The sequence below is a fragment of the Zingiber officinale genome, chromosome 2B (genome assembly GCF_018446385.1).
Source record: "Zingiber officinale cultivar Zhangliang chromosome 2B, Zo_v1.1, whole genome shotgun sequence".
NCBI lineage: Eukaryota > Viridiplantae > Streptophyta > Magnoliopsida > Zingiberales > Zingiberaceae > Zingiber > Zingiber officinale.
The window spans coordinates 127,411,722-127,424,991 of NC_055989.1; the positions used below are offsets into that span (position 1 = coordinate 127,411,722).

The 13,270-nt window shown below is 42.2% G+C and overlaps 2 protein-coding genes across 2 annotated transcripts; both read left to right on the forward strand.

Annotated features, from left to right (window-relative positions):
- Nucleotides 1–1,366: 1,366 nt before the first annotated feature.
- Nucleotides 1,367–6,005, forward strand: LOC122047090 (CSC1-like protein ERD4). The gene is made up of 7 exons (XM_042608133.1): nucleotides 1,367–2,178; nucleotides 2,656–2,801; nucleotides 3,552–3,827; nucleotides 3,903–4,747; nucleotides 4,859–5,114; nucleotides 5,194–5,575; nucleotides 5,673–6,005. Exons 1-6 carry the CDS (start codon nucleotides 1,908–1,910, stop codon nucleotides 5,572–5,574), a joined length of 2,175 nt encoding a protein of 724 aa, XP_042464067.1. The 5' UTR covers nucleotides 1,367–1,907; the 3' UTR covers nucleotide 5,575; nucleotides 5,673–6,005.
- Nucleotides 6,006–6,943: 938 nt separating this feature from the next.
- LOC122049528 (auxin-responsive protein SAUR71-like) lies at nucleotides 6,944–7,624 on the forward strand. The gene has a single exon (XM_042610897.1). It carries the CDS (start codon nucleotides 6,987–6,989, stop codon nucleotides 7,362–7,364), a length of 378 nt encoding a protein of 125 aa, XP_042466831.1. The 5' UTR covers nucleotides 6,944–6,986; the 3' UTR covers nucleotides 7,365–7,624.
- Nucleotides 7,625–13,270: the final 5,646 nt, after the last annotated feature.

Here is a 13,270-nt window from a genome sequence, read left to right on the forward strand (position 1 = left end):
TCTTGTCAAACGTAGATATTTTGAGTCTATTTTAGGAAAGATGTCAAAGCATCTTTATGATTTGTCCTTTTTTGAAAATACTTTGAGATTCGTGCATAAATAAATAGTAATACTATAAAAGGGAGTTTCCACCTATAGATGTAGGTATGCGATGATACGTAATTTTACGCATCCATAGTCACTGTTCATTCTATTGTTCATTCTACTGTTCATTGTATTTGATTCGATTATTAACTTGAGCGTCAAAGTATTTGCCCTAGGATCCCTCTCTCATCCGGTTGTTAATATTCCTTTTGACATGCAGGACCACTTAAAATTTTTTTTCTAGCTAGGAATTTTCGTCTAGTCAATTTTAAAATCATATGTCCAATGCACTATTTTCTCCGCTTTTGAATCCGATGAGCTTCTTAATCTTTACGCTTTATTAAATTAAGAAATATTATTTGTCAACTAATTACATGTTCGCTTATTTAAAATATATAATTAATTTTTTTTGTTTACAATCAACTAAATATTTAAAAATCTTGTTGGAAATGGGTCCAGACAATTCAGTTCGGATCATTTCTTCTCATTTTTCTCTGTCTCCGTGTCTCATTATCGATTGGACGGATCAGATTAAATTTCAAGGTATCATGATATCTTTAAAATATGTACAATATCCTTATGATGTATAAAGTATCCTTGAAATTTAATCTGATTTATCCGATCGATAATAAAACACTGGGACAAAGAAAAATAAAAACAGACGATCTAAACTACATACCATCACATCAACGGTTATTTAATTTTTGTTTACAATCAACTAAATATTTAACAATCTAGTTGGAAACGGGCCCAGACAATTACATCTACCCGTCGAATAGTTATCCAGTCACATGCATGAATGACGATGTTCATATATTTCCCGCAACAGCAGGCACCAGATTGAACCAACCGTATCAACTACTGAAAATTAACGCCCACGTGCCAAAATAACACCCATTGTTTTCCAAATTCGCCGGCGAACTGCGCGACAGCGGATTCTCTCGCCCCGAGCCGGCCGACAAGTGAACCGGGCCTTCCCAGCGGACCACGTTACCGCTACGCGCCCCGTGCGCCGTTATATCGGGGCGTCGACGATCTGCGAAACGCACGCGTGGACGACACGGCGCCCGCTTCGGCCCCGTGCGAGAGGCAAACCGCTGGTCTCGGCTGACCGAAGGGTCAGACCACCTGTGTCGGCAGGGCACGCGGTGCCGCCGCGTGTCCTCCGGGGTGGATTCTAAAATTACCGTATCCCCAGTATGCCCTGTCCGGGGAACATCTGAGCTGGATACTTCCAATGAAATATGAGATTTTCTTTTTGCATCTTCCTTATCAAATGGTGTTTGTTTGTTTCTTGGCCAGTTGTTCTTGGTTGGAGTGTTGAAGATCTCCATGGCAGACATGTTGGGCACTAATTAAGTCAGTGGCATTTGAGAAAGGAGTGTTGCCTCAGGGCTACATGGGTAATTTAGGCGAGCAGCTAAAATTGGTTGGGCTTTGCTTTGCACTCGAATGCTTTTCAACAGGAAGCGGATCGTCATCGTCCCATCAACATCGATCTTGATCCCAGCTCACCTCCTTATTGATTGAAGCCCACGAACTCGAAGAAGAAGAAATGGCGTTGCTTAGCTACTAATAATTAGCATGTTGAGCTGCAAAGAGAACACGGTTTCCATTCTCCTGCCACACAAATAATACTTCCTGTGCAGTGTGGAAGAGAGAAGAAGAATATAAAAAGGAAACAAAGAGGCGAACGACTACTTTCAGACTTTCAGGAGCCTTTATTTCGAAAAAGGAAAGATCTTTAAGAGTAGTAGATAGCACAGTTGAACAGGGAAGGCGAGGGGAGGAAGTGGGAGGAGGAGAGTAGGAAAAAAAAAGGGATGGATTTTAGCTCATTCGTGACGTCCCTGGGGACGTCGTTCATAATCTTCGTGGTGTTGATGCTGGCCTTCACCTGGTTGCAGAGGAACCCCGGCAACGCCGTCATCTACTATCCCAACCGCATCCTCCGGGGCTTGGACCCCCTGGAAGGGCGGATCGGCACTAGGAATCCCTTGGCGTGGATCAGGGAGGCCGTGAGAGCCTCCGAGGCCGACGTCATCGCCGCCGCCGGCGTCGACGCCGCCGTCTACCTCGTGTTCGTCGGCTCCGGTATGGCCTACGAGTGGAAGTTTGCATCTTTCAAGCCAACTTTTGTGTCTGTCTTATTTTTCTTGACCTTGTGTTTTAGATTCATCATCATCCAAGAATCTGTTTGACTCTGTCAACACAGACAATCCTGTTGTTATAGATTGTGTATGTATTAGGATTTCCTCTTCTCTCCATGCAATCTCTTTGTTATTTTTCAGTCGAATCGTTAGATCCATGAATCCTTTTCTGGTCATTAAATAGTAGTCGATGCCATTCATGCCAAGTATGTTAAATAAGTCGTCAAGTTTCAATTATATATAGATGTCAACTATGAACTGTTTGATAAATTGTCTTGGAGATTTTCTGTCGTCGCTTTCTGCGAGAATTAGCAAAGCAGGAAATTAAAGATATCTCACTGGATTTGTTGAATATCTCTCTGAGAAATGCTACCATCAGTCATGGGATCATCTCAAGTAATTTGTTCATTTATTCATGCAGTCTTAGCGATACTGGTTCTCTCTGGAATTGTTCTGCTGCCAATTCTTCTTCCAGTGGCTTCAACTGAACCTGCACCATTTTCCACGGATAGCAATAGTGAGGGAAGCTTCAAGAACCTTGACAAATTGACCATGGGGCATGTCAATGTAAGCTATATTGGTCTCTTTCGATTTACATGTTTTATTAATTTAATGTGCATTCTTTTGAAGTGGAAGACTTCTCGATCGTATCGGCATTATTTTTTAGTGCAAAATCTTTAGGAAAATATAGGATGCTAGTGCACTTTGTTTGTGAGAAGTTAAAATGGCCAAAATCAACTAGAAAAGAAACATAAAGGAAGAGAACATTATTCCAAATGATCCTCAATCATTTATTTGACTTCTTCTCTTGTAGCTCTATGACTTAATTGGTACTAAATTCTAATTGTCCACACTAATGTCGAGTCAGTTCTTGTACTATACTTCCGGACATGGATTATCTTTTCATTTACTCGACCTTGGTATTGTTCTTGTGATTTCACTGTCTAATGCAAGTATACAACTCCCTTTGTTAAGCCATGGTTGGTGTTCAATCCTTCACTCATCTTCAAGTTAGGGAGTGTTGCAATGCCCGTATCAAAGTGTCTAACTTGCGCAGATTGAAGTTTATTAGGCAATACAACTTCATTACCACTTCTATGTACGTATTTACATGAACAACAAAAAAAAAAAATCTCATCTCAACCATGTATAACTTATTTTATGTGATATGTATTAGTTTCACATTCAAGCTCATTTTCAGATACTAAAACCTTTCGTCTTGAGGATAATGGCCAAGTTGTAGGCCTCCGTAGATCAAATCAAGAGTGATTTCTCACCTGTATTGTGTTCGGTCTTTTGTTGTTTTGACTATACCAGAAGAGAAGTCCTAGGTTATGGGCATTTTTACTTGGGATATATTGGGTTTCTTTTGCAACGTACTATGTGCTATGGAAAGCATATGAACATGTCACTGATCTAAGAGCTGGAGCGAAAATAAGTCCAGAAGTAAGGCCCGAAGAGTTTGCGGTATTGGTGAGAGACATACCAGCAGCTGCGGCAGGTCAATCTATGAAGGATCATGTGGAATCATACTTTAGATCACTTCACCCGGAAACATTTTACAAGTCCATGGTTGTCACGGATAACAAAGAGGTATACCTACGATGCATAGGTATGTTTTGATTTTATCTGAAACACTTCTCATTGTTTCATATTTATTTCTTTCAGGCTGATAAAATTTGGGCAGAGATCGATGGTTACAAAAAGAAACTTGCTCGAGCAGAAGCAGTGTATGCAAAGTCGAAAACTACAGGCAATCCTGAGGGTATGAGACCAACAAACAGAATAGGCTTTCTCGGTCTCACTGGCGAAAAAGTCGACACCATTGAACACTGCAATGAGAAAATAAAGGAATTGGTACCAAAATTAGAGGCTGAACAAAGTACCACCCTGAGAGAGAAACAAAAACAGGCAGCCATAGTTTTCTTCAATAGCAAGCCTGCTGCTGCCTCTGCTGCCCAGACAATTCATTCTCAGAAAATTGATAGATGGACGGTAATAGAAGCTCCCGAGCCACGGCAGTTAATATGGACAAACTTGCCGAAGAAGTTCTATGAGAGACGGATAAGATCTCTAGGTGTTTACGGGATAGTCTTCCTTACTGTTTGCTTCTACATGATCCCCATTGCATTCGTCTCTGGTTTTACAACTGTGCAAAATTTGAAGAAGTACCTGCCCTTTACAAAGAAGATTGTGGATCAACCAGAGATTAGAACTGTCTTGGAAGCTTACCTGCCTCAGATTGCACTCATTGTATTCATGGCTTTACTACCGTCTTTTCTTATGTTTCTGTCAAAGGCAGAAGGGATACCCTCCGAGAGTCATGTAGTGCGAGCTACCTCTGGGAAGTACTTCTACTTCATAGTTTTCAATGTCTTCCTTGGAGTAACAATTGGCGGCGCATTGATTGATTCACTAAAGACTCTTGTTAATCACCCTGGAGATATTACCAGCCTGCTCGGAGAGAGTCTGCCTAAAAGTGCTACTTTCTTCCTCACCTACGTCGCTCTCAAGTATGATTCTTGCCCTTTCCTCGTAAATTTCTTACAATATTTAATAATATAGTAGCTTTCCTGTTGCAATTAAATGTGTCGTTCCTCTTTAAACGCTTGATTGGATCTCAGATTCTTTGTTGGCTATGGACTTGAACTATCGCGTGTTGTTCCTCTCATCATCTTCCATCTGAAAAAGAGATATCTTTGCAAAACGGAAGCTGAGGTTAAAGAGGCTTGGGCACCTTGCGACTTCGGCTATGCGACTAGGATTCCTAATGACATGCTTATCGTCACTATTGTTCTTTGTTACTCAGTAATAGCACCTATAATCATTCCTTTCGGAGTGGTTTACTTTGGCCTTGGTTGGCTGATTGCTCGGAATCAGGTGAGCATTAGTTTGATCCTAACTGACTCCTACTCGAGCGTTGAATTACTAATATGATCTTTTTTTTCTTCTGACTTAGGCTCTCAAAGTTTATGTCCCAAGTTACGAGAGCTACGGCCAGATGTGGCCTCACATGTATTTACGGATTATCGCATCTCTCATCGTCTATCAAGTCACCATGTTCGGTTACATTGGCTTGTTGAGGGAATTCTTCTATGCTCCCTTACTAATTCCTATCATTGTGGCCTCTTTCATCTTCGCCTATGTGTGCCAAAAGCACTTCTACCTCGCCTTCTTCCACAATCCACTAGAGGTTGCATCCCAGGGTAAGAAGGAGATCCCAAACATGGAAGCGATATACACAGCTTTCATTCCACAATGCTTGACGAACGACAAGTTTGAGGGCGGCGACCAATTTGAAGATGCTCGCTCACAGTCACTGAGAACGACGTCGTTTTGAAGTAAACATCCACTGCTTCCCTGATGTTCATATTCCGTTCATTCAATCTTAGATGAACGTTGCCAATCTAACTCAAGTTTGTCGATTAATTCTTACAGGAGTCGGAGAAATCTTGCCTTAAAGAAGAGAATAGAAGTTACCTTCCAAAACACATGGCCTTCGTGTACATGTCATTGCATTGTGTTTTCTGTGTTTAGGCTTCTGTTTATAAAAGTTGTTCCATTTGGTGTTCGATGTAGTAGTGAGTGAAGGTCTTTTTCTTGTTCTCTTGGGTTGAGTTTCTAGAGCTTGTCTTAGAAGTATGTTAGAATCTATATACAATCTGTTGTGTGGATGCCACATACTTTCAAGGACTTTGCAACTATTCCTTGATCATGGGGCTTGCTAATTGGTTTCTGATACCAAAATTCTTCACGAAATTGTTATCGAAATACACAGTTCAATTGATGGTCGATGCGAGGGAATTGGGCCAAGTGGTTCAAGCGAATCTATTTGGTCGAGTGGTATAGATAAGTCAAGGGGATCGGGTCCTAAACAATGTGGCGCAGGATTATAGCTCAATTTGAATCCTATTAATGCATAAGTTGTATTTTGGATTTATTTGAAAAGAATAAAAAAAAACCCTCGCTGTGTGGGAATTCCACTTTAAACTACCGACTAGCTTTGTCGTCATGCTATTTTTTAAAAAAATAAAAATAAAATAAAAAATAGAAAGGAAATTGTCCGTATCACAAACTGTACGACCACTACGTGGAGCGGTCACGGGCGCCGTACCGAGTCGACTACGGAGCCAAGAATTTCCGCCCCACCTATTTGTCCTTTTTTTGTATTTTTATTTATTCATTTTTGTTAACTTCAGCTTTTGATCGGTGAGTGTCTTGTTTCAGTGAACAGGATTCGTGGTTTCTAGATTTTTCTTCTTCTTTATTTATAAAATCATTTTTTGAAGAAAAAAATCGGTAATTGTGTTCTTATTGTGATGTAATGCGCCAAGTGTTCGTTGGGTGTAAAAAGGAGTAGGTACAAGAATCCACAATCAGATCGCAAGAATCTTTGTTGGATTCGGCGTTGGACTCATACTGATTTCAATGATTAATTATTATAATAAAATATCTTCTTTTTGTTTTTTTCGGAGTAATTGTTTTCGTCTAAACTAAACATGATGGAGAGAAAATTAACAGGTTGTTGAAGTTGTTTTGGTTAAAGATATTTTAAGTAATTTTCATCAAATGATTTATATTAAATATTTTTATTCAAACTGTTGGGCGATTATAATAGTTTTACTTAGAATTATTTTAATTAATTCTGATAGGTTTATTATTACTGAATTTTGTTACAAAGTTATCCTCATTCTTCCCTATAAGTGACTACCACCTTCATGAGCAAAACAGAGCTCAGCCCCCCTTGGCCAAATGAACCGGCGGCCGTCCAAAGTGGCGGACTCCTCGTGCCCCTCCGCCCCCAACGTCCGTGAAAGCCTGAGACGGCGGCGTCGGCGGCCGCCGCAAGGCCACGTGCCGCTGCGCGTGGGCGAGGAGATGGAGCGGTTCGACGTCCGCGCCGACCTCCTCAGCCGCCAGCCCTTCCTTGACCTGCTTCACCTCTCTGCCACCGAGTTCGGGTACGGGCAACGTGGCGTCCTCCGCATCCCCTGCCCCGTCCCTCTCTTCCGCCGCCTCCTTGCCGCTTCGGCCGACATCGCTGCCGAAGAGGTTTACCTGCTCGGCTCGTTCGACGACCTGCTTCTCGATTCCACCGCCGCCGATCAGCGGCATTCCGATCATCAATAAGACCGAAAAACAGACGTGAAGGCAATTGCGCAAATGATCAGATTAAAGAGTTCCATTTTTTATGATCGTCGTCAATGTGAATCGACTTTTATTTTTATATCTGTCGTGTATATAGTTTGGTCAACTCTGTTGGATAAGCTTGATGTTTTATATTAATTAGGCTTGTTAATTAAGCTTGTTCTTGTTTTGGAGATGGGCGGGGTTGTAAGATTGTAAATAAAATTTCATATTAAAATATTTTGAATTTATTGTTGATGTAATCATTTTTGGGTCAAAATTGATGAGGTTGATTAGTTCAGACAAATGAAGAACAAGAAAATTCGATTACAGTGAGTGTTGTTATGAATGAAGAAGACCAGGATTTTATTTATAGTTCACTAGCTGAAATTAGTCGTTTGTTGATGTGGTAATTTCGGACGCCTTAACCCACTTCGGGCACCCTAATTGTGCGCCTTATCTGCTCACAATGGCTATGTAACGGTACGAAGATAGACTTTTTTCATGTCCGGGCATCTGGACCATGTCTGGGAGTCCGGACCAGTGCTGACGTGGACTCGAAGAGTGATCCACTGTGACGTTCCTTCGAGGGTGCTTGATCGGCACCAAACTGGTTTGGACGCCCTAACCCCATGCGCTTGGACAATGTCAACTCCTGTTGACTTATCCGGTTTTCCGCTCTGATCGCTTGAGTGATTTTTCGGTCATCCAGAGTTGAGCTCACTCGAACCCAACTTTGACCTTCTCTCCTCGAGCAGTTTTCTGTTCTGGTTTCTCATCCCTTCGAATGTTGCATGCTTCCTTCTCGCCCATCATAGTACTCTTTCACAGCACCTCATCCTTCGGACGCACCGAGCCCGTCGACTCCCTTCCCATGCCATCTTTCTCGCTAGTTGCATCTTCCACTCAACTTCTTATGTTCCTAAGCTCTTGCACACTTAGATACAAGGATTAAACACAACCGGACATAACTTAACTTGGTTGATCACATCAAAACTAACCCGGGGTACTTACAGAGTGAATCCTAGAAAAGGTTTCATGAAGGTTTGAACGCAACACTCACACATATCTTAGTCGCTGGTGTAGGATCGAAAAGAATTTAGATATCTCCACAATGCCATGATATTGCCCACTTTGTGTTGGTCCCCGTGGGTATTTTGATGTGATCAATCAAGTTGGTTAGGTCCTGCTTTGTGTTTGATCCCTGTGTCTGAGTGTGCAGGAGCTTAGGAGCACAGGAAGTCGAGCGGAAGACGTAGCTAGCAAGAAGGACGACATGGGAAGGGAGCCGACGGGCTCGGTGCGTCCGAAGGACGAGACAGCTGCGGAAGAGTACTCCAGTGGACGAGAAGAACGTAACGTGCGCGGCAGCTTGCTCGAGGAGAAGGTCGAAAATTGGGTCGGGTGAGCCCTATTTCGGTTGGCCGGAATCACCCAAAAGAACGAGACTTCGGAAGACGAAGCAAAGAAGCAACCAAGCTGGAAAAGCTGCCAGCCAGCTTGGAGGCGCCTCCATCAGGCTTGGAGGCACCTCCAGCTTGAGGGCGCCTTCAACCCCTGTTGAAGGCGCATCGGACCCGACAGAATTGAACGTTGAGCTTTTGGATAAAGTTTTATCCACCCACTCGATGGAGGCGCCTTGGACCCCTGTTGGAGGCGCCCTGGACCCTCAAGATCAGATTTCCAGAGGCTATTTAAAGGCCCCTGGAGCTAGGAATTCAATATCGATTATTCATTCAACTCTGTAACAACTTCCTAGCAATAGTTCTGAGTCGTTAGTGTGTAAAATGCTTCTCCGCCTTCAACAAAGGAGATCTTTTTACTGCGCTTTTTTTACTGCCCTGGATTAACAACCCTCTTGGTTGTAATCAGGTTAAATTCCTGTCTTCTTATTTCTTTATTACTTTTATCAGTTTATTTACTATTGCACTATTTGATTTGAAAGCACGAGGAGAGTATAATTTTTATTTGCAGGCAATTCACCCCCCTCTTGCCGGCCTTCGCTGCACCTACAATTGGTATCAGAGCCAGACCGCCTCAGAAGGACTAACCGCCGACTGAAGCACAACGATCAAGACGATGGCCGGAGCAAATATTCATCCTCCAAAGTTCGACGGAGATTTCGCTACATGGAAGCGAAAAATGGAGGTATTTTTTAAAACTGAATTTGATATACTTTTAATAATGAAATATGGATATGTAGCGCCGAAAGATAAAGAAGAAAACACGTGGAGCAAGAAGGAGCAAGCCGATTTTGTCGCCAACGGAAAAGCTGAGTTCCACCTTCTCAGCGTTCTGCCACCTCAGGAGGTAAATCGGATCGGAAGCTACGACTCCGCGAAAGATCTCTGGGAAAAATTCCTGGAACTTCACGAAGGTACCTCCGAAGCGAAGCTAACAAGGCGCGACATCCTCCGGACCCAGTTGACGAACCTCCGGATGAACCAAGGCGAGAAGGTAACGCAACTCCAAGCGAGGATTAAAGAGCTGATCACACAATTAAGCAACCTTGGAGAAGAAGTAAAGAACCGGGACTCGATCCGGTACGCGCTCAACGCCTTCCCCAAAACTCCAGAGTGGGCCTCCTTAGTAGATGCGTACTACATCTCTAAGGACTTCGAGGTAAGTACTCTAGAACAACTATTTTCTACTTTTGAACTTCACAAATCTCGAGTTGCAGAGCCCAATGGAATAGAAAAGACTAGTCAAAACATTGCCTTAAAGGCAAGAATAAATGGTTCTGACTCGGAAGCCTCGATCGACGAATCTGAATCGGCACTACTGGTAAGACGCTTCAATAAATTTTTTAAATCTAATAAATTTAGATCGCAGACAAAGAGGCATCAGCAAAGAAAAAGGGCGGTCCGTTGCTACAACTGCAACGAAGAAGGGCACATCAAAGATGACTACCCGGACTTGAAGAAAAAGGGGAAAGAAAAGGGAAAGGCAAAGTACAAGAAAGTAGAATCCTCCAAGCACAAGAATCTGAAGGCTACCTGGTCAGATTCGTCTTCTTTCGAATCAGACATCGAAGTCTTCTCCGGATTAGCGCTGGCAGCCAACCATCTTCCTGAAGATGACTCAAGTTCAGAGATGAGCATAGATGAAGGGGGAGGATCATCAGAAGAAGAAAGCGACGATGAAGGGGGAGAATCACCGAGTCAGGTAAGTAAGGTATGTAACCTAACCCCGACTCAGTCCTTTCAATTTATTAAATGTCTTTCTAGAGATTTATTCAAATTAGAAAAAGAAAATGCTGAATTGAAATTAAACCTAGCAAAAGCATGTCCACTAGAAATGTATGATAATCTAAAATTAGAAAATGAAAAATTAAAAGTTGAAATTAAGAAATTGAAGGATAATGATGCATGCCTAAATAGATTTTCAAAATCAAAAGTTAGAATTTATTGGAAATTAAGCTAGTATATTAGAAAACATCAAGGTCAACTTAGGAAAATTCCTAAAACTAATGTACCACCTAGATTTTTAACCAACCCTGTAGGAAGGAACCTTTATTGAGTTCCAAAATCTTTTCTAGTTTAATTTGCTCTTTTAGTTAAAAGCTTACAGTGAGAAAATTAAACTTTGAGTTTCTTTATGGAAGCTTTGTCTAAGAAAGTGGTTGTTGCTCCAATAACCAAGAAGGCCTAGTGCCTCGCCACGACCTGGAAGACGAAATATCGAAATAAAAATGTTTAATTAACTTTCTGATAAAAGCATTAAAATTAGAATTAAATAATGCCTTGAAAAGTTTTAAACATTGCCTTAGAAATTATTTACAATTTATTTTGGAAATTATCTTCAAAATTATTTTTTGACTTAGAATTATTTTGAAAATTCAAACAAATCATTTTAGTTAGAATTCTTTTATCACTTAAAAATTTTACTTAGATTTTTTTTTAAAAAAATTCATTTTACTTAGAATTTTTTTTTGAAAATTTTTGCTAAAGTGTTTTCTGTTACCCCGTTTTTGCTATGATCAAAGGGGGAGAGAGAAGTACAAGTTTAGGGGGAGAGTATTTTTTTTTAGAGTATTTTTTTAAAAATTACAAAATATTTTTTTGTTAACTCTTAATTAAGTAGTTGTAATTTTATTTATTGCAAACTGATGCTTAACATGTTAGTTTAAGTGATTTTTTAAAATTACTTTTCTGTCTATTTCTACCCTAACTTGAACTTGGGTTGATGCACATCAAAAAGGGGGAGATTGTTGGTCCCCATGGATGTTTTGATGTGATCAACCAAGTTGGCTAGGTTCTGCTTTGTGTTTGATCCCTGTGTCTGAGTGTGCAGGAGCTTAGGAGCGCAGGAAGTCGAGCGGAAGACGCAGCTAGCGAGAAGGACGACATGGGAAGGGAGCCGACGGGCTTGGTGCGTCCGAAGGACGTGACAGCTGCAGAAGAGTACTCCGGTGGATGAGAAGAATGTGTGCGACGTTCGAGGGACGAGAAGCCGGACGGAAGCCTGCTCGAGGAGAAGGCCGGAAATTGGGTTCGGGTGAGCCTTATTTCGGTTGGCCGGAATCACCCAAAAGAACGAGACTTCGGAAGATGAAGCAAAGAAGCAACCAAGCTGGAAAAGATGCCAGCCAGCTTGGAGGTGCCTCCATCAGGCTTGGAGGCGCCTCCAGCTTGAGGGCGCCTTCAACCCCTGTTGAAGGCGCCTCGGACCCGGCAGAATTGAACGTTGAGCTTTTGGATAAAGTTTTATCCACCCACTCGATGGAGGCGCCTTGGACCCCTGTTGGAGGCGCCCTGGACCCTCGAGATCAAATTTCCAGAGGTTATTTAAAGGCCCCTGGAGCTAGGAATTCAATATCGATTATTCATTCAACTCTGTAACAACTTCTTAGCAATAGTTCTGAGCCATTAGTGTGTAAAAGGCTTCTCCGCCTTCAGCAAAGGAGATCTTTCTACTGCGCTTTTTTTTACTGCCCTGGATTAACAACCCTCTTGGTTGTAACCAGGTTAAATTCCTGTCTTCTTATTTCTTTATTGATTTTATCAGTTTATTTACTATTGCACTATTTGAGTTGAAAGCACGAGGAGGGTATAATTTTTATTTGTAGGCAATTCACCCCCCTCTTGCCGGCCTTCGCTGCACCTACACTTTGGGCCTAAGCCCTCATGGTTTTGCTTTTGGGCTCTCCCCAAAAGGCCTCATGCCAATGAAGATATCTTTCTCTTATAAATCCATGATCTTTCCCATGTGTTTTCAATGTGGGACTATGTTTGCAACCTTGCAACCCCAACAATCCCCACCTCAAACAAAGGACCACATGCTTTTCATGTCCGATCCTTGACCCACCAGGTCCTCCTGCCCCTCGGTCCACCCGACCTACTAGAACTTCCTTGCCTAGCCGCAACTAGGACTTCCTACCTGGTGTCTGGTCCTCTTGATCCGAATATAGGAGCCCCCACTTTCTTTGTTCGAGGTCAATATCGTACCCACATGGCTCAATCAGACCATAACTCTTTTGCACAGTCGACGGTTAAACCTTCTGGCAGTCTGAGCTCTGATACCAAGTGTAGGATCGAAAAGAATTTAGATATCTCCACAATCCAACTACATATCCTGCAAAACAAGGTTAGCACACACAATACACATAATAATGTGAAAGTTTTATAGTCACAGACTGTCCGGTTCTGACTTCAGATTTCCGACCGGAAACCCTAGGTCGAACCGATGCCTATTGTTCTCTCTTCCGGGGAACGCGTCCTCACCTACTCCGCTCAGGAGAGTATACTTGATGTCAGTCCGATCCTCCAGACCGACTAGATTTTCCGCCTAGGATTACCACCCCTAGGACTTAGGGTTACCACCCCCTAGGGGTTTTCTCCACCTAGGGTTACCTCCCCCTAGGACCTAAGGTTACCCCCCCTTAGGATTTCTCCTACACCTAGGGTTAC

Coding starts and splice junctions, on each gene's coding strand:
- LOC122047090 (XM_042608133.1), top strand. CDS start 1,908: ATGGATTTTAGCTCATTCGTGACGTCCCTGGGGACGTCGTTCATAATC. Junction 3,828..3,902: donor TTGTCACGGATAACAAAGAG/GTATACCTACGA, acceptor TATTTCTTTCAG/GCTGATAAAATTTGGGCAGA. Junction 4,748..4,858: donor CTCACCTACGTCGCTCTCAA/GTATGATTCTTG, acceptor ATTGGATCTCAG/ATTCTTTGTTGGCTATGGAC.
- LOC122049528 (XM_042610897.1), top strand. CDS start 6,987: ATGAACCGGCGGCCGTCCAAAGTGGCGGACTCCTCGTGCCCCTCCGCC.